Consider the following 20,874-nt stretch of genomic DNA (forward strand, 5'->3'; position numbering starts at 1 on the left):
CTTTAAAGAGACACATTATTAATATTATCCAGCCACAATTTGATATTTATTCATATACCCATTTAAATGAATTATTAATATAGTTTATTTTCAGTAATTCCAGGAATAGCTAAATAACAATAATAAGTACAAGGGAGGGCCAGGTATTTATATTTTAAATCTGATTTTTTTTTAACTTCAGTCTATTTGTGTAAGTGGCATTGCAATACTGTGAATCAATTTAAATAGTAAGTGGACAACATATTTAAAGTACAGGACAGATATTCATATGCTTTGCTCCTTTATTTAATTAGCAACATGTATAGGCCAGTGAGATGTACAGTGTATTATTTTGATTCTTTAGACAGGGCTGGTAACCTCACTGAAATGATTCACAGTCTTAGGGATTGTATCTAACCTCTGTGTATAACAGAGTATGTATGTAATGTCCATTAGAATAGTGTGTGTGCAACCTAGCATATAAAGAGGAAAATATACTCCCATGTGTGAGTAAACAGTAAAGCAACAATTTTTAACTCAGCTTCAAATGTGTTTTTAAATTGTTTGTATTCTAAGGGGTTTTCCCATATGACTATATTTCAGTTTTACTTAGTGAACACGGATGAGAAATTATTTTGGTGTGTACTGAATATCCACACTATAAAAAATAATAAAGTTACACTTCTCAGTAAACTAAGTGCTTCACTCACATGATGGATTTTAGACATCATGATTTGTGTGTTTAAACATAATTTTTGGTGACGACCAGCATATTACTTTGGCAAATTACATTTGTGCATATGTATATATAAACTGTTTCTATTCTTAATGCTAATCACTTAATATAGCTTTGTAAAAATCTCTTTAATGCTGAACAGAAAATCCCCACAGCAGTATTTTAATGTGAATATCTCCTTATAGTCAATATACTTTAAATGCCATTACACTTATAAAGTGCTGAATGCTATATATTATATAAATATTGAATACAGTATCTCAGAATGTATGACAAAACAGTTCTACACACAACTGACATACAGGAATACAAAGCTGATACACATTCTTATTATACTAAAAAAATTTCTCCTGTATACTGTAGACACCACTTGAAGATAGTAAAATACACTGTATGCATAATGTTTCTCTAAACGAAAGCTCACTGTTGTAATTATTATTGTTTTGTCTCTGATAATTACATGCCAATGATTTGTAAACCTTTAGAACTTCCTAAATAAATAAACAAATAAAAAATGAAATGTAAGAAGAGATGCTAGCTTTACTGATAAAATTTGGCCAAATAGAAAATCATCCTGCATACCTTTAAAAAGGAAGTATATAGAGACATTCCTTAGATCATATGTAGCCCAATCCTGCAAACCCTAGGCCAGACTGTACCCCCATAATAAATGTATAGCATAATCCCACCCCTTTCCTAGACCCAGCTGGGGAGACATTCTATGGCACTTCATGGAAGGGATGGAGGCTAGGAACGAGGGATAGATAGCCACCCACGTTGGAGGCGCCACTTCATTCCCTACAAGCCCCAGGCATGTTATCTCGGAAAGATCAAACAACTTATGATGGGGAAACCCCTGTAAGGAGACCAGCCATGGTCTGGGGAATTCCCTGGTAGCAAGGCCCTGTTGAAGCCGTGTTGACAGGGAGTTGGGGGTGGGGAGTATATTGGGGGTATAGAGCCAAGGCAAAGGCACAGGGCCTCAATGAAGATGACATTAGTCTCCTGCTGATCCCTTGGGATCGGCACAGACCCAGGGGGCTCCATGTGGCTTGTCAGGTCTAAGTAGACCAACTGAATGCCACAAAATGATCCTGACTGAGCTTTCCTCCCCTGCTTAGCCCACTACGGTATGTTCTACCATGACAGACGGCAACGTGGCCACCTTACTCATGTGAGTTAGTCTTTACCTTCGAAGTCAATGGTGCAGCTTGTATGAGTAATAATTAATCATATGAGTAAAGTTCACAGAATCTGTACATGGGGATTAGGTGCCTAAATACCTTCGAGGATCTGAGTCTTAGAGACTGGAGGCCCAATCGTCAAGACACTACCCATGTGGGTAGTTCAACTGGAATGCAATACGAGCATTTACATGAACAAAGGCTACTTGGATGAGAAAGAGCAGAGTTTGGCCCCATATTAGTAAATGTCAAAAGATTTCAAGAATCAAAAGTACTTGGCATTCAGTCCTTCTTCCACTGAAGTATAGGAAAACTGCTATTGATTTCTTTGGGAACAGGATCAGAGGGAGAGAAAGCAGTGAAGTAAAAGAAAAGGACAGAGGGCCAGTTCCTCAGCTGTTATAAAACAGTATAGCACCACTAAAGTAAAAAATGGAACTATGACAATTTACATCAGCTGAGGATCTGACCCAGAGACTGAAAAACTCTGGGAAAAATCCTGGCCCCGTTGAACTTGATGGGAGTTTTGCCACTGAGTTCAGTGGAGCCAAGATTTGGCCCTCTGTTGCTTCCAAAAAGCAAGTTAAATGTCTTTAGATAATACCCCCAAATAATGTTAAATTAGCCTGACATTTTTAAACCAGTACAGATCATCATCATTTCCATACAATCACTACAGTGTATTATTTCCTGTGGTTTATTTGTATAGGGAACAAAGCCTGGGAATATCCCTCCCATCCCCTGCTAATCTTGCTGATCAGTCAGTAACTTCTTAGCCAGATAATTTATTCCCCACCTCCTCGATTTCATTATATTTCTGTGCTATGCACTGTTATTTACCAAATATATTATCACTATTTACCTCAGTCCTCTGCTTAAAGATAGTGCCAGATGTAGAGACCCTTGCATGACTGTGCCTTCTGCGCACTGTATCCATCACTAGAGAACTGAGAAAATTGTGGGGTTTGTTTTTTTTTAAGAATCAAAGACAATTACCCAAACCCTAGGAAGGCAAGACCTGAGCTCACTTCTATATGGAATACCGTGTCCTTCTTTCTTCTGGATTTCAGTGCCTAGATACTGCGGGAAACAGCACCATATAAATATGCGTGAGAAAAGGAAAGGTTTCAAAAATAAGGGAACAACCCTATCTTTTTACTCTTAGGAGTAATTCCACTGAAGTGAACTGGGTTACCTACATGAGTAATTGAAGCAGCATTTGATTCCAAAGTGGCAGTTTTATTCATTCCACAGTTTACGTCTTAAGTAAATGTAAAACAGTATGTGTACCCATTAGCAGACATCACAAGGCATATTCTTAAGTTCAAATGCAGCAAGAAGGTAACCTATAATTACTTTATATTTGCCAAATTGCAGGCTGCAAACAAATACTGTAAATATACACACACATTGCATGGGTATAGACTAGAAACAGCAACAACAACAAGGTCCTTGCCTGTTTTGAACTACTATGTTAATTGCTGTTTGTATCACCTTGTTTTCTCACTGATTGCTCATAGTTTTAGCTGCTTGAAGGATTCTGCAGCTACAGAATTGCGATGATTAGAAAGCATAAGCACAGAACAATGCCCAACTAAATATTTCCCATTCTGAGTACAATAATAAAACCATGCTCGCAGAGATAATATGGGTTCTATGTTTCAAGTAGCCATTGAAGGCTTGCAGAAAAAATTGACATGAAAATTTGAAACTCTTTAGACATTGATACTGTTATAATGTTCTGAATCAAAATGATCCTGGGGGTGAAGGTTTACACAGTGATTCTTACCACACGAGGTTCATAGCAGTATTGACTTTCTACATGCAGTTCTCAGCTGGGCCTATTCTGTGGCTAAAACAAAATCCTTTCTGTATGTATTTAATGATATCAGAGTTGTTATTACGGAGGATTGAACAGGCATACCTTCAAACTCTACAACAGGAGAACACAAGCTGCTGTATAGTATTATTCAGCTTTTATGCTAGCTAATAAGACAGGTCCCCTGAAGAGTGTTTCCCTTGTTTTACAGTGACATCTATCAGCCAGAGCTGGGGAATCCCAACATCACTCACTCCTGCTCAGCACCACTGCGTGTGAACAGCTCCCCTCTGCACACTGGGGCAGCTTTACATTGCTCTGGTGAAAGGGAGGGAGAAGGAGAAAAAAACCAAGTCTGACTAAAAAAAAAAGTTGAAAAATACAGGAGCTAAGCTGATAAGCACCTCATCCTAGCAGCTTGGGCTCTAGCAACCATCCGTGCCCCAGCCACACAATAGAATCACCTTGAAACATTCAAATTAAAGAGGAGTGACAGACTGTAAATTACAGGTGTTATGAAACATGACCAGGTGGAGAGTCGAAAACAACCCAGTTAACCCAAACAGTTCACATTGGCTGGCCGGATCCTATAGGCTCCAGGCGAGCTTATTTGTGTCTAGAGAGCGTTGTCATGTGCAGCCATGGTAATACAGGGGCTGGGAAGAGATCTTGCCTCCTTTCTGTGAAAAGGTAATCACCGGATTGCAAGGATGATTGCAATCGGAGTAGAACAGAAAGGACCGAAATAGCCATGCTGCCCACATGGCGTAACCAAGATAGTTATCTGATCTGTCAAAGCGGAGCGGAGCAAGTCCGAGGCGGGGGGCCAACCTTGCAGATCCCTTGATTTGTAACTGGGCTCCTCTTTAATTCTTCTTCATGGCCCGAGGGCTAAAGCTCCGTCATCGCCTCTGTTTTACCAAACTCGCAACGTACAAATCGAAGCAAGACATCCAGGCTTTGACTCCCCCAAACCTCTAACCCCCCCCCCCCCTATTTCTCGGGAGGATAGGGGAGCAGCCAAGGCCTTTACTAGGTGAAATCGACAGCTCGCCAGCACCCCAGCTTTGGTGACACTTTGAAGCCTCTCCTCACCAACTACCACTGATTTGCAAAGACAAAGCACATGCTGCTTGGCACAGAGCTCTCTCACACAGCCTCTGCCGAGCACCCCCAACTCCCGCCCAGCCCGCTGGATGGCACGAGTGGGCGTGGGGCCGGCTTACGAAGTTTCGCCCTCCCCACGCAGCTCTCTGCAGCCAGCCCCAGCAACGTGGCATGCCCCCGGGCAGCGGCCAGGGAAGCCCCCGGGGGCCGAGCGGACAGGCGGGCGCGGACCCCCCATCCCCAGCCCGCCCTCCCGGCGCACGGCGCGGCTCACTTACCACATCCCCGGCACAGCGCCCGGCTGACCTCCCGCTTGAGGTTGCGGCCGGTCTCCAGCGGCGGGGAGGACGCCTGGAAGAGCGCGGCGCCGGCGTCCAGCGGCTCCATGAAGAAGACGTAGCGGCTCTCCTCCTTCAGCCGGCCGCAGGCGGAGCCGGGCTCGCCCCGCACCCGGAGCAGCGAGTCCTTCCGCAGCCCGCCGCCCTTGCCCGCCCACACCTGGTGCACCCGCACCCGCGCCTCCCAGGGCGGGGGTGCCGGGCTGGGGCTGGCGGCCGGCGGCGGGGAGGGGGGCCCGGGCCCGGGCCCGGCCCCGGCCGCGGGGGGCGGCCCCGCTTCCCCCAGCCCTGCCTGGCGGGCCGCCTCCCGCGGCAGCACCTTGCCCTCGATCACCACCGCGGCGCGCCGGGCCAGCTCCTGCACGGAGCCCACGCCGGGCGGCGCGGAGGAGCACGGCGGGGCAGCCGCCAGGGCCGAGGTGCCCAGCAGCAGCAGCAGCAGCGGGAGCAGGAGCGGGAGCGGGAGCGGGCGGGCGGCGGCGCGGGGCGGCGAGCGCATGGTGCCCGGCCCGGCGGCGGGGGGCGCCGCCGGGGGCTAGGGCAGGGGCCGGGCGGGAGACGCCGGGGAGCGGCCGCCCGGCTGCGCTGCTGCCGCCGCTGCCCGAGCCCGGCGCTGCCGCATGGAGCTGGGGAGGCGGCGGAGGTGGGGACCCGCCAGCGCTCAGGGCTCCGCCAGCCCCTCTGCCAGCCAGGCTGCGGCGCCAGGGGCCGAGGGGGGCCGGGAGGCGGGGTTGGGAGGCTCCGAGTCGCCGGAGCCGCCAGCGGCAGCCGCGGCCATGTGTTCCCTGGGCTCTGTTTACCTCCCGCGCTCGCCCTGCGCGGCCCCCGCCGCCCGGCTGTCATCGGCGGGGGTGTAGCCCTGGCTCGTCACCGGCCCTTCCTCCCCCCTGTGTGTGTGGGGCGGGGGGTGTATCCCCGGGGTGTCACCCGGCCCTTCCTCCCCCCTGTGTGTGTGGGGCGGGGGGTGTATCCCCAGGGTGTCACCCGGCCCTTCCTCCCCCCTGTGTGTGTGGGGCGGGGGGTGTATCCCCGGGGTGTCACCCGGCCCTTCCTCCCCCCTGTGTGTGTGGGGCGGGGGGTGTATCCCCAGGGTGTCACCCGGCCCTTCCTCCCCCCTGTGTGTGTGGGGCGGGGGGGGTGTATCCCCGGGGTGTCACCCGGCCCTTCCTCCCCCCCTGTGTGTGTGTGGGGCGGGGGGGGGTGTATCCCCGGGGTGTCACCCGGCCCTTCCTCCCCCCTGTGTGTGTGTGGGGCGGGGGGGGTGTATCCCCGGGGTGTCACCCGGCCCTTCCTCCCCCCTGTGTGTGTGTGGGGCGGGGGGGGTGTATCCCCGGGGTGTCACCCGGCCCTTCCTCCCCCCTGTGTGTGTGTGGGGCGGGGGGGGTGTATCCCCGGGGTGTCACCCGGCCCTTCCTCCCCCCTGTGTGTGTGTGGGGCGGGGGGGGTGTATCCCCGGGGTGTCACCCGGCCCTTCCTCCCCCCTGTGTGTGTGTGGGGCGGGGGGGGTGTATCCCCGGGGTGTCACCCGGCCCTTCCTCCCCCCTGTGTGTGTGTGGGGCGGTGGGGGTGTATCCCCGGGGTGTCACCCGGCCCTTCCTCCCCCCTGTGTGTGTGTGTGGGGGGGATGTATCCCCGGGGTGTCACCCGGCCCTTCCTCCCCCCTGTGTGTGTGGGGCGGGGGGTGTATCCCCGGGGTGTCACCCGGCCCTTCCTCCCCCCTGTGTGTGTGGGCCGGGGGGGGGTGTATCCCCGGGGTGTCATCCGGCCCTTCCTCCCCCCTGTGTGTGTGTGGGGCGGGGGGGGTGTATCCCCGGGGTGTCACCCGGCCCTTCCTCCCTCCTGTGTGTGTGTGGGGGGGGATGTATCCCCGGGGTGTCACCCGGCCCTTCCTCCCCCCTGTGTGTGTGGGGCGGGGGGGGGTGTATCCCCGGGGTGTCACCCGGCCCTTCCTCCCCCCTGTGTGTGGGGGGGGGGGGGATGTATCCCCGGGGTGTCATCCGGCCCTTCCTCCCCCCTGTGTGTGTGTGGGGCGGGGGGGGTGTATCCCCGGGGTGTCACCCGGCCCTTCCTCGCCCCTGTGTGTGTGTGGGCCGGGGGGGTGTATCCCCGGGGTGTCACCCGGCCCATCCTCCTCCCTGTGTGTGTGTGGGGCAGGGGGGGGTGTATCCCCGGGGTGTCACCCGGCCCTTCCTCCCCCCTGTGTGTGTGGGGCCGGGGGGGGGGTGTATCCCCGGGGTGTCACCCGGCCCATCCTCCTCCCTGTGTGTGTGGGGCCGGGGGGGGGTGTATCCCCGGGGTGTCACCCGGCCCATCCTCCTCCCTGTGTGTGTGGGCCGGGGGGGTGTATCCCCGGGGTGTCACCCGGCCCTTCCTCCCCCCTGTGTGTGTGTGGGGGGGGATGTATCCCCGGGGTGTCACCCGGCCCTTCCTCCCCCCTGTGTGTGTGTGGGGGGGGGATGTATCCCCGGGGTGTCACCCGGCCCTTCCTCCCCCCTGTGTGTGTGGGGCCGGGGGGGGGTGTATCCCCGGGGTTTCACCCGGCCCATCCTCCTCCCTGTGTGTGTGTGGGGCAGGGGGGGTGTATCCCTGGGGTGTCACCCAGCCCATCCTCCTCCCTGTGTGTGTGGGCCGGGGGGGTGTATCCCCGGGGTGTCACCCGGCCCTTCCTCCCCCCTGTGTGTGTGTGGGGCGGGGGGGGTGTATCCCCGGGGTGTCACCCGGCCCTTCCTCCCCCCTGTGTGTGTGTGGGGCGGGGGGGGTGTATCCCCGGGGTGTCACCCGGCCCTTCCTCCCCCCTGTGTGTGTGGGGCCGGGAGGGGGGTGTATCCCCGGGGTGTCACCCGGCCCATCCTCCTCCCTGTGTGTGTGTGGGGCAGGGGGGGGGTGTATCCCCGGGGTGTCACCCAGCCCTTCCTCCTCCCTGTGTGTGTGTGGGCCGGGGGGGTGTATCCCCGGGGTGTCACCCGGCCCTTCCTCCCCCCTGTGTGTGTGGGGCCGGGGGGGGGGGGTATCCCCGGGGTGTCACCCGGCCCATCCTCCTCCCTGTGTGTGTGTGGGGCAGGGGGGGGTGTATCCCCGGGGTGTCACCCGGCCCTTCCTCCTCCCTGTGTGTGTGTGGGGCGGGGGGGGTGTATCCCCGGGGTGTTACCCGGCCCTTCCTCCTCCCTGTGTGTGGGGCCGGGGGGGGGTGTATCCCCGGGGTGTCACCCGGCCCTTCTTCCTCCCTGTGTGTGGGGGGGGGGGATATATCCCCGGGGTGTCACCCCGCCCTTCCTCCTCCCTGTGTGTGTGGGGAGGGGCGGGGGTGTATCCCCGGGGTGTCACCCGGCCCTTCCTCCTCCCTGTGTGTGGGAGGGGGCGGGGGTGTATGCCCGGGGTGTCACCCAGCCCATCCTCCTCCCTGTGTGTGTGTGTGTGGGGGGGTATATCCCTGGGGTGTCACCCGGCCCTTCCTCCTCCCTGTGTGTGTGGGGAGGAGCATCCTCCTCCTGTCACTCAGCCCCTTCCTCCACAGTGTGTATGGGGAGGGGTGTCCTCCTCCCGTCACCTGGCCTCTGCCTCCACACTGTGTGTGGGGAGGGATGTCCTCCTCCTGTCACCCGGTCCCTTCCTCTTGTGTGTGGGGGGAGCGGTGTCCTCCTACTGTCACCTGGCCCCTTCCTCCTTCGTGTGTGGGAGCTATGTGACCGGGGGTACCGTGCCCTTTGATGCCCCCTGCTGAAGGCCTTGTGGTCCTGCCAGAGCCCACCGCAGGAAAAGGAGTAATGAAGTTCGGTCCTCCAGGCCTGCCTAGCGAAGCTAAAGGGAAGTGGCCAATCAGAGTGAAGCAGTCTCAGATAAAACGAGCTGCAGGGGCTGAGTAGGTCAATTGCTAGCTGGGACCAGATGAAGGAAGAAGGACTGGAAGGCTGCAAAACTCCACTGGTAAAGAGGCTTGGGAGAGACCCTGCTCCAGCGGGAAACAGCCAGAGAACCCTGAGGTAAGGGTGAGGAGGAAGGGGCTACATGGGAAGTGGCAGAATAGCAGCAGTAGCAACAGAGTTAAAGGAAGCAGTATGGGGCTTCTATTTGTAGGCTCCCTAGGTTGGGACCCTTAGTAGTGGGCAGGCCTGGGTTCCCCACAACAGGCACTGGCAGAATGGCCAAAGCCCTAAGAAGTGGGATATGTTTTGTGTAAACGCCCCAACACAGGGCTGGAATTTAAATGGCTTTAGGATGGGCCTGAAAACCTTGCAGGGGGCCAACTATCTGTTGAACTTTGTTACCCCAGGAAGAGGACCAAACTTGAACGAGTAACCAGGCTGGAGAGCTGGGGCAAGAAGAACTGATAAGGCAAAGAGTCTCCAGGGAGGAAGCCAGGGGGCACTGCTCCATACTAGGGTAGGGATGGACTTAACGCTAGCCCAGAAGGGGCTGAGAACTGATCTCAGAAATAGGGCTGCTGATACCAAACCATAGTGATAGGCCTTGTTTGTTACCCTGGAAAGAGTGTGTATGTTTGTTCACATATTGACTGTGTTTGACCTGGCTGGAAGGCTGGGTCACTGAAGACCCACCTGATGAGGTTAACAGCTGACTGGGACAGTGGGAGCAGAGAGACAGTGTGCAGGTTTGCGCCCAACTGACAGGAGGTGCTCACGCGAGGTGAGTGTCCCCTGTCACCCAACCCCTTCACTTCTCACTGTGTGTGTGTGTGAGAGAGAGAGAGAGAAGGGGAATGCCGTCACACTGGAGGAGAGGAGACTAATGAGCTCTTCTGTGTCTGTTGCGAGCTAACAAGGTGCATCTGTAAGGCTTGCTCTGCTTGTAGGCAGTGGGGGAACTTAAAAAGGGGAAAACTGACACTGGAAGGGACAGCGAACAGAGGAGGGCAGTTCCACCTCAGAGTCCACGGACTACAGAAAGAAATCAGCCAAGAGGGAGACAGCAGCAGGCCTCACTGCCCTCAAAGCTGCATGGACCAGCTGCAAAGCAGGATCCTACAAGGGGAGGGGCTTTGGAGGTAGACCCTAATAAAAGACAATAGACCCACTGATAGGCTACGTCCAAACAGCTGAATCCAAAAAGACCGCCTGAGAGACAGGTCATCTTTGCTTTCACTTGGATTCTTCTCTGTCACGAGGGAAGAAAAGAGGAGATGACCTTTCTTTTGTCTGTCTGTTTTACTTAGAGAACCCCTCCTATCCTACAAACTGGGGGCAAAGAACATTACAAATGACTTGAAGTAGGGGCTGGAGAAGACTTGGGGAAAGCCTTATGCCCCACAGGTGATGGTGAATGTGGGCATAACTATACCTGATACAAGGAGTTTAAAATTAAAAGCCTTAGAGGGGATAGATCACTGCTGCTCCATGCAAGATGGAACTGGATTGATGGTATAAATGGTTAGTGGAGATGCAACAGCAGTTCCGGCATCAATTACTGCAACAGTGGACCACCCACCACCAAGTTCACAACAACAACAGCTGCTGAGAGAACTGATGGCCCAGCATCAAGAGTTTCGAAAAAATGATACAGCAGATAGTGCCAGCCCTACGCTCCCAAGGAGTTCCAGTGAGTCATGCTTCTGCTGAGGGGATTTCCCTGCCAGTACCAGGGAAACTAACCAACATGGGACTGGATGATGACCCTGAAGCCTTTTTAGTTACATTTGAAAGGGTGGCACTAGCAGAACAATGGGTTTTGATTCTGGCCCATACTTGACAGGCTGCCTGTGCTAGACCCATCATGATCTGGAATGTACAAAAGACTACAAAGTCTGTCATTTTGGACTATTGTGATATTTCCAGAGAGACCCACTGTCAACGAGTTAGAGCCAAGAGCTGCCCCAAGGGGGTGAGACACGGAATAGTAGTGGAATGGTTGAGGGACCACTGTAGGAAAGTGGCTCCATCTGGAGGAATGATCAGGGGCCCAAGTGGCCAAGACCATTGTGACAGACCGGTTTATGAAGATGTTACCTGTGAAAGGCAAGGGGTCGGAACTACAGCACTGCCTGGGAATGTTATCAGCGGTGGTGAGGCTAAGGGTGGATTTTGTAGAAGCTGAAGGAGAATCCCTCAAGGCATCGGGAGGGCAGGTGATGGAATGGTGAGAGACCTGGGAGGATGAGCCAGAATCAGTAATAATCTCTCTGCGGGGCCTGACCCCAAAGGAGTCCTCCCAGATGATCAGACCACCCCTTAGGATAGTCCAAAGGGGTTAGGCATGAATACAACACCATCAGTGGGACTGCCAGAGACTGAAACAACCGAAGCAGGACTCACAGGCCAGGGTCCTGCTACTACCCCACAACCAGCCTCACCAGCACCTTGGAAAGGTGCTGGTGACCCAAACCCATTAACAGCCTATTCCTGTGGGCAGACAGGACACAAAGGGTGAGTGCCTTCTTATAGAATGTGAATACGCCCAGGTCTGGATGGCAGAAACCTGGGTGTGGAAAGTTAATGGTACCAGGGATGGTCCAAGGGAAGAAGCTTCAAGGACTCTTGGACTCCGGCTGCAGCCAGATGGTGGTTCAGGCCTCCATGGTGGGAGATGATGCCACTCCTATGAATACAAGCCACCCCCAGAGTATACATGGCAATGTCAAAACATACCCCAGCCACCATTTACAAATGAGAGAACATCATACTGGAGTGATAACGGTGGCCCTAACCAAATAATTGGCATACCCCATAATCCTAGGCTGAGACTGGCCCTCTTTCTGACAAGTCATTAACACATGAGCCTGGGTAGCAAGTGAGGATCTGGACCAATCATTACAACCAGTCCCCTGGAACATGGTAAGCCTTGGAGAAGCCGAAGACCCTGAGGAGGGAATGTCTCGAGAAACATGATCCAGGGGAATACAGGTACCCTCACCAGGCACCTTCTGCCTAGGCCTCAAATGCCTCCCAAAGATCACACAATGAATCCACTAGCTGCACTGGTCTGGGCCAGATAGATCAACGTTGGAGCCACCTTGCCAAGCTGCTTCAGGAGCACCTTTGCTAAAATCTTATAATCTGTATTCAAGAGGGTGAGAGAGCTCCAGTTTTCTAACAGCAATGTGTCCCCCGCTTTGCTTAGCAGCATCAACAAGCCCTCATTAAGTGATCTCTCCAACTCCTTCCTACCCAGTGCCTGATTAAACATGATTGTCAATACAAAAGCCTCTGGGAAAGTCTGGTGCAATTCACTTGTCAGCTCATGTTTACCTGGGGCCACAACTTTCTTTAAAGCTTGAATTGCTTCTAAAACTTCCTGACACTGAACAGGGGAGCATAAACCTTCTGCCTGTTCTACTGTAATTTTGGGAACTACTGTGGAATCCAAGAATGCCCAAACCTGAGCCATCCTTTGTAGGTGACAAATCTGAGGAATTGTCACAGATTGAAGTGTCATTAGAGGGGGTTTTGGACTTAACAGTAACAAGTCACTGGGACCAGATGGCATTCACCCAAGAGTTCTGAAAGAACTCAAATGTGAAATTGCAGAACTATTAACTATGGTTTGAAACCTGTCCTTTAAATCAGCTTCTGTACCCAATGACTGGAAGATAGCTAATATAACACCAATATTTAAAATGGCTCTAAAGGTGATCCCTGAAATTACAGACCAGGAAGTGTAACATCAGTACTGGACAAATTAGTTGAAACAATAGTAAAGAATAAAATTGTCAGACACATAGAAGAACATAAATTGTTGGGCAAAAGTCAACATGGTTTCTGTAGAGGGAAATCATGTCTTACTAATCTATTAGAGTTCTTTGAAGGGTCAACAAACATGTGGACAATGGGGATCCAGTCGACATAGTGTACTTAGATTTCCAGAAAGCTTTGACAAGGTCCTTCACCAAAGGCTCTTATGTAAATTAAGTTGTCATGGGATAAGAGGGAAGATCCTTTCATGGATTGAGAACTAGTTAAAAGACCGGGAACAAAGGGTAGGAATAAATGATAAATTTTCAGAATGGAGTGGGGTAACTAGTGGTATTCCCCAAGGGTCAGTCCTAGGACCAGTCCTATTCAACTTATTCATAAATGATCTGGAGAAAGGAGTAAACAGTGAGGTGGCAAAGTTTGCAGACGATACTCAACTGCTCAAGATGGTTAAGACCAAAGCAGACTGTGAAGAACTTCAAAAAGATCTCACAAAACTAAGTGAGTGGGCAACAAAATGACAAATGAAATTTAATGTGGATAAATGTAAAGTAATGCACATTGGAAAAAATAACCCCAACTATACATATATGATGAGGGGAGAGCTAATTTAGCTACAACTAATCACGAAAGAGATCTTGGAGTCAACATGGATAGTTCTCTGAAGACGTCCACGCAGTGTGCAGCGGCAGTCAAAAAAGCAAACGGGATGAATTAGTAGGGGAAGCTAAAGTGGATGGGAACCTGGGAGGCAGTGAGCATGAGATGGTCGAGTTCAGGATCCTGACACAGAGAAGAAAGGAGAGCAGCAGAAGATGGACCCTGGACTTCAGAAAAGCAGACTTTGACTCCCTCCGGGAACTGATGGGCAGGATCCCCTGGGAGAATAACATGAGGGGGAAAGGAGTCCAGGAGAGTTGGCTGTATTTTAAAGCATCCTTATTGAGGTTACAGGGACTGTCATAAATATAAAGGGAAGGGTAAACCCCTTTGAAAACCCTCCTGGCCAGGGGAAAGCTCCTCTCACCTGTAAAGGGTTAAGAAGCTAAAGGTAACCTCGCTGGCACCTGACCAAAATGACCAATGAGGAGACAAGATACTTTCAAAAGCTGGGAGGAGGGAGAGAATCAAAGGGTCTGTGTGTCTGTCTATATGCTGGTTTCTGCCGGGGATAGACCAGGAATGGAGTCTTAGAACTTTTAGTAAGTAATCTAGCTAGGTACGTGTTAGATTATGATTTCTTTAAATGGCTGAGAAAAGAATTGTGCTGAATAGAATAACTATTTCTGTCTGTGTATCTTTTTTGTAACTTAAGGTTTTGCCTAGAGGGGTTCTCTATGTTTTCAATCTAATTACCCTGTAAGGTATGTACCATCCTGATTTTACAGGGGGGATTTCTTTATTTCTATTTACTACTATTTTTATTAAAAGTCTTCTTGTAAGAAAACTGAATGCTTTTTCATTGTTCTCAGATCCAAGGGTTTGGGTCTTTGGTCACCTATGCAAATTGGTGATGCTTTTTATCCAACATTTCCCAGAAAAGGGGGGGTGCAAGTGTTGGGAGGATTGTTCATTGTTCTTAAGATCCAAGGGTCTGGGTCTGTAGTCACCTAGGCAAATTGGTGAGACTTTTTACCAAACCTTGTCCAGGAAGTGGGGTGCAAGGTTTTGGGAAGTATTCTGGGGGGAAAGACGCGTCCAAACAGCTCTTCCCCAGTAACCAGTATTAGTTTGGTGGTGGTAGCGGCCAATCCAAGGACAAAGGGTGGAATATTTTGTACCTTGGGGAAGTTTTGACCTAAGCAGGTAAAGATAAGCTTAGGAGGTTTTCATGCAGGTCCCCACATCTGTACCCTAGAGTTCAGAGTGGGGGAGGAACCTTGACAGGGACAAACCATCCCGATGTGTAGAAAGAATAGTAAATATGGTAGGCAACCAGCTTGGCTTAACAGTGAAATCCTTGCTGATCTTAAACACAAAAAAGAAGCTTACAAGAAGTGGAAGATTGGAAAAATGACCAGGGAAGAGTATAAAAATATTGCTCGGGGATGCAGGAGTGAGATCAGGAAGGCCAAATCACACCTGGAGTTGCAGCTAGCAAGAGATGTTAAGAGTAACAAGAAGGGTTTCTTCAGGTATGTTAGCAACAAGAAGAAAGTCAAGGAAAGTGTGGGCCCCTTACTGAATGAGGGAGGCAACCTAGTGACAGAGGATGTGGAAATAGCTAATGTACTCAATGCTTTTTTTGTCTCTGTCTTCACGAAGAAGGTCAGCTCCCAGACTGCTGCACTGGGCAGCACAGCATGGGGAGGAGGTGACCAGCCCTCTGTGGAGAAAAAAGTGGTTCAGGACTATTTAGAAAAGCTGGACGAGCACAAGTCCATGGGGCCGGATGCGCTGCATCCGAGAGTGCTAAAGGAGTTGGCGGATGTGATTGCAGAGCCATTGGCCATTATCTTTGAAAACTCATGGCGATCGGGGGAAGTCCCGGACGACTGGAAAAAGGACAATGTAGTGCTCATCTTTAAAAAAGGGAAGAAGGAGGATCCTGGGAACTACAGGCCAGTGAGCCTCACCTCAGTCCCTGGAAAAGTCATGGAGCAGGTCCTCAAGGAATCAATTCTGAAGCACTTAGAGGAGAGGAAAGTGATCAGGAACAGTCAGCATGGATTCACCAAGGGCAAGTCATGCCTCACTAATCTAATTGCCTTCTATGACGAGATAACTGGCTCTGTGGATGAGGGGAAAGTGGTGGACGTGTTGTTCCTTGACTTTAGCAAAGCTTTTGACACGGTCTCCCACAGTATTCTTGCCAGCAAGTTAAAGAAGTATGGGCTGGATGAATGGACTATAAGGTGGATAGAAAGTTGGCTAGATTGTCGGGCTAAACGGGTAGTGATCAGTGGCTCCAGGTCTAGTTGGCAGCCGGTATCAAGTGGAGTGCCCCAAGGTCAGTCCTCGGGCCAGTTTTGTTCAATATCTTCATAAATGATCTGGAGGATGGCGTGGATTGCACCCTCAGCAAGTTTGCAGATGACACTAAATTGGGAGGAGTGGTAGATACGCTGGAGGGTAGGGATAGGATATAAAGCGACCTAGACAAATTAGAGGGTTGGGCCAAAAGAAATCTGATGAGGTTCAACAAGGACAAGTGCAGAGTCCTGCACTTAGGACGGAAGATCCCATGCACCGCTAGAGACTAGGGACCGAATGGGTTGGCAGCAGTTCTGCGGAAAAGGACCTAGGGGTGACAGTGGATGAGAAGCTGGATATGAGTCAGCAGTGTGCCCTTGTTGCCAAGAAGGCCAATGGCATTTTGGGATGTATATGTAGGGGCATTGCCAGCAGATCGAGGGATGTGATCGTCCCCCTCTATTCAACATTGGTGAGGCCTCATCTGGGGTACTGTGTCCAGTTTTGGACCCCACACTACAAGAAGGATGTGGAAAAATTGGAAAGAGTCCAGCGGAGGGCAACAAAAATGATTAGGGGTCATTCACATCCGATGAAGTGAGCTGTAGCTCACGAAAGCTCATGCTCAAATAAATTGGTTAGTCTCTAAGGTGCCACAAGTACTCCTTTTCTTTTTGCGAATACAGACTAACACGGCTGTTACTCTGAAACCTGATTAGGGGACTGGAACACATGACTTATGAGGAGAGGCTGAGGGAACTGGGATTGTTTAGTCTGCAGAAGAGAAGAATGAGGGGAGATTTGATAGCTGCTTTCAACTACCTGAAAGGGGGTTCCAAAGAGGATGGCTCTCGACTGTTCTCAGTGGTAGCGGATGACAGAACGAGGAGTAATGGTCTCAAGTTGCAGTGGGGGAAGTTTAGATTGGATAGTAGGAAAAACATTTTCACTAGGAGGGTGGTGAAACACTGGAATGCGTTACCTAGGGAGGTGGTGGAATCTCCTTCCTTAGATATTTTTAAGGTCAGGCTTGACAAAGCCCTGGCTGGGATGATTTAGTTGGGGCTTGGTCCTGCTTTGAGCAGGGGGTTGGACTAGATGACCTCCTAAGGTCCCTTCCAACCCCGATATTCTATGATGTTAGGAATCATTTAAAAAGGGATAGAGACTAAAACAGAGAATATCTTATTGCCCTTGTATAAATCCATGGTATGCCCACATCTTGAATACTGCGTACAGGTGTGGTCTCCTCATCTCAAATAAGATAGACTGGCATTAGAAAAGGTTCAGAGAAGGGCAACTAAAATGATTAGGGGTTTGGAACGGGTTCCATATGAGGAGAGATTAAAGAAGGTAGGACTTTTCAGCTTGAAAAAGAGGAGACTAAGGGGGGATATGATAGAGGTATATAAAATCATGAATGGTGCGGAGAAAGTGAATAAGGAAAAATTATTTACTTGTTCCCATAATATAAGAACTAGGGGCCACCATATGAAATTAATGGGCAGCGGGTTTAAAACAAATAAAAGGAAGTTCTTCTTCACACAGTGCACAGTCAACCTGTGGAACTCCTTGCCTGAGGAGGTTGTGAAAGCTTGGACTATAACATGGTTTAAAAGAGAACTAGATAAATTCATAGAGATTAAGTCCAATAATGGCTGTTAGCCAGGATGGATAAAGAATGGTGTCCCTAGCCTCTGTTTTTCAGAGGGTGGAGATGGATGGCAGGAGAGAGATCACTCTATCGTTACCTGTTAGGTTCACTCCCTCTGGGGCACCTGGCATTGGCCACTGTCAGGAGACAGAATACTGGGCTGGATGGGCCTTTGGTCTGACCCAATATGGCTGTTCTTATGCTCTCCTATCCCTTTGTACTGATGTCTGCTGCTGTTGCTCTTCTGGATCAAATAATTGGCATAATAATCCTGGATCGCATCCAGCATCTCTTCAGGGTCACTAGTATACCTCCCTTCTGCATTTCTCACACCCAGCATGTCCCTAGTCTCCTTCCTCTCATTTTTATAGGTGAAAAAGCTGGTGACAATGGTGGTTGCTCTTCCTCTAACAGCAGCTACTTTCCTTTTACTTTTATTCTTAACCCTGACATGAAGGGTGCTTATATTCTCCTCCCCATCCTGCGATTACCGCTCTTACCCCGGACTTCCAAGTCAGGGTGCTCCTGCCCTACCACCTCCTGCGTTCCTGACTGGGAAGAGGGTGTGGTCAAGGCTGGGGCTGTGAGGGGATCCTTCCCATAAAGCATGGCTGCTTGAGACTCTGCAGCTTCTCTTGATGATACAAACACAACACTTCTTTAACTCGACCAATTCCTTCTCTAGCCATTGCCTTCTCCCCTGACCTTCCTGCCTCTGCTCCACCACACAGGTCAACCTCTGCCCGTACAGCCAATACCTCTCCATTTTCTGAATCTGTCGGTCCTTGGCAAGACGCATGAAAAAATGCTTTATTTCCTCCTTCCTATTTAACCACTAACTCACCAAGGACCGATATATCCTGGTCATGGTCTCGGATTCCTTCAACTGAGCAAGGAAGTGGGGAACCCAGTTCTTTCCCCCCCTGCTTCACCTGGTCGCTGCCACTCATTACTTCCAAGTGCCTGGGATTCAACTTCCAAATGCAAAGTGACCTGCACTGAAATGATCTGAAACCTCCAGTGCAATGGTTCTAAACCTTACACAGTTCACTCCCTGCTGTATGTATTACAGTCTATTACTTCTACGCGTCCTTTCCCCCTCTAAAAAATGTACATCCACCACCCTTCCCCACCTCCTGCTTCTGGGTCGAGTCCTCCGAATCCTCCTCTTAAAAATAAAAAAATCTTTCAATTCAGCTTTTCATACTAACATATGTAACTATTTAACATCTGATCCTTTGATGCCCCTTCTGATCCGCCCCACTGCTCACACTCTCTCCTGTACCTGAACATGGGAGTTAAAGTTACATCCAAAAATAACTGTCCAGGAAGTGAAGAGATAAGGAGTAACAGTATTGTTGGAAGGTGCTCTTTCCCTCCCAAAGCTAGGGTGCCCAGAAACAGTAATAAGCCTCTACCTTGTGCCATCTGTATACTCAAAGTCCACCTTAGTGCCCAGCTGAGGGATTTTGAAGGTGTGGAATAATATACCCACACCATCGGTTTCACTGTCACCCACTGACCATACAGACCACCACCAGCCCCGCCCCCCTCCAGCTAGATCTAGCCTTTTCACAGGCAATGGGTCACAGTGTAATCTGGTTTCCTGAATCATTAACACATCCAAGTAACACTGCCACCGTCCACACCTGTGCCCTTGGTGCTCTAATACTATTCATATCCAGCGTCCCCACCATCAGAGGGTCTGGCTCCCCATCCACCCCCTGCCCATTATGCCTCTGCAGCTCATGGGGTCCTCCTGCACTGTCGGAAGATGCTATCAGGAGCGCTTACAGGATGTTTGATAGGCCTCCCCTTGGAATCTGACACTTATACATCCACATCCTCAGTGCCTCAAATATCCTTCCTCCTTCAGTTCTCTCCAAACTTGCCCCCTTCGTACCCTGTGCTTTCTTATTCATGCTTCTCAACTGTTTTCCCCATCCCCACAGCTTGTGGATAACCTGGGTGCAAGAGGAAAGACTGCCAGTGATACAGGACACCCCTTCCCCCCTCCACACACACACAACTACCTGGGGACTAAGAGTCAACAGGTGCATTTCCACTGCTGGACATGACTGATCTGCAATGGCCAAGCCAGGTGCCCCTGCGAACTGCTCCAGTCCCTTCCCCCAACCATCCCCCATCTTCTCATCCTCTTTTTCCCTTCCCCTCCTGCTGACCCACCGATACCTCCACATTTCCCTCTCCCCCCCACATTATCCACCACCGATGCCAAAGCCTCTATTGATGCAACAATATGCTCCTGCCTCCCTGGCTGGCTCCTGGGCCTCCACCTCCTCTGCCCAACTGACCAGAGGGGCAAATGTGTTGCCACAAGGGGATGCTGACAGACAGAGGCCCCACATTACAGTGGCCAATTGAGGTTCTTGGCTTTAACCTCTGTGCTCAGATTCTCATGTGTAAAACAGGGATAGGAATGGCACTACCATGCCTCACAGGGGTGCTGTGAGGAAATCATTACTGTTTGCTGGGGACTAAGACACTGTCATGAGAAGAAAAGCCTATGAGGAAATTCTGTCCTGGGTTTGGGATAGTGTACAGCAAATAGTGCGTGTGGCCACTCACTGAATCACAAGGCTAAAAGAGAAATATGGAATAGCTACCCACTCAGTGAGCACGGGTTATCTTGTGCATTGAATGAGGCAGGGGTCCTGCGGAAAAAATGTATATGAAGTTAAAGACTGTCACATAATGTAAACCCACAAAAGGCCAAATTAAGGTTTTGCCGGCAATCTTAGTTCTGGTACTTTCCAACTCCTGGGTGTTTGATTTTGCAGTCTTAATATTCTTTTCAGGTAGAGTTTGTCTGTTTTTAAGGAAATGTGTAACTTTTCTGTGTGTGTGAGAGGGAGTCTCCTCTTTCTCTCTCACTCTTCTCCCCTATTCTCCACTGTTGCAGAGCAAGCACAATAACAAAAATTCATTGAGACTCTGCCTCCACAGATCTTGGGGTTTGTGTCTGAAAAGGGGGAAGTCCTTAATACAGTTTATAATACTGAAAGTAGGTGCTTGAATAACACCTTCCCTCTGGGAATCTGCTAAGCCTCAGAGTACGCCTAGAGATCATAGAATCCTAGAATAGCAGGGTTGGAAGGGACCCCAGAAGGTCATCTAGTCCAACCCCCTGCTCAAAGCAGGACCAATTCAGATGCCTGCATAGGAGTTACAGTCTCCATTTCCACTTGTACACAAAGAGCACACGGCTACTACTCCAAGTGGGGACCTGCCATTGACTCTCTCCCTGTTTTCTTCCTTTTGTTTTCACACTAAAGTTCTTAAATACCATAAGCATGGGTGGAATTTAGTAATGTGTGAAAGGAAGTCTAATTTTACTGTGACATTACCTTCCATAATGTTTTATGGAAATATGCTTATGAGTGTGAATATAATGTAACTGGAATATGCTTTATGCAAAAGGTCTCTTGTAAGGTATCCTTACAAATCTTATAATCTACTGAGTGTGTTCATCCTATTTGT

General features: G+C 50.4%; 1 protein-coding gene across 9 annotated transcripts in view; it reads right to left on the minus strand.

The window, feature by feature from the left end:
• The window catches only part of NRG1 (neuregulin 1), a 703,230-nt gene extending 697,859 nt beyond the window's left edge, over window positions 1-5,371 (minus strand). For 7 of the 9 annotated variants that reach the window (XM_073345927.1, XM_073345922.1, XM_073345924.1 and 4 more), the window contains exon 1: window positions 5,104-5,371. In XM_073345927.1, coding sequence (XP_073202028.1) covers window positions 5,104-5,212 — 109 coding nt within the window. In that variant the 5' untranslated portion in view covers window positions 5,213-5,371. The remainder of the gene's footprint in view (window positions 1-5,103) is intronic. The other 2 variants (XM_073345928.2, XM_073345925.1) reach the window with 2 other exon arrangements.
• Between the last annotated feature and the right edge of the window lie 15,503 nt (window positions 5,372-20,874).

This window comes from Lepidochelys kempii, chromosome 5 (assembly GCF_965140285.1).
Source record: "Lepidochelys kempii isolate rLepKem1 chromosome 5, rLepKem1.hap1, whole genome shotgun sequence".
In the NCBI taxonomy this organism is placed as follows: Eukaryota; Metazoa; Chordata; order Testudines; family Cheloniidae; genus Lepidochelys; species Lepidochelys kempii.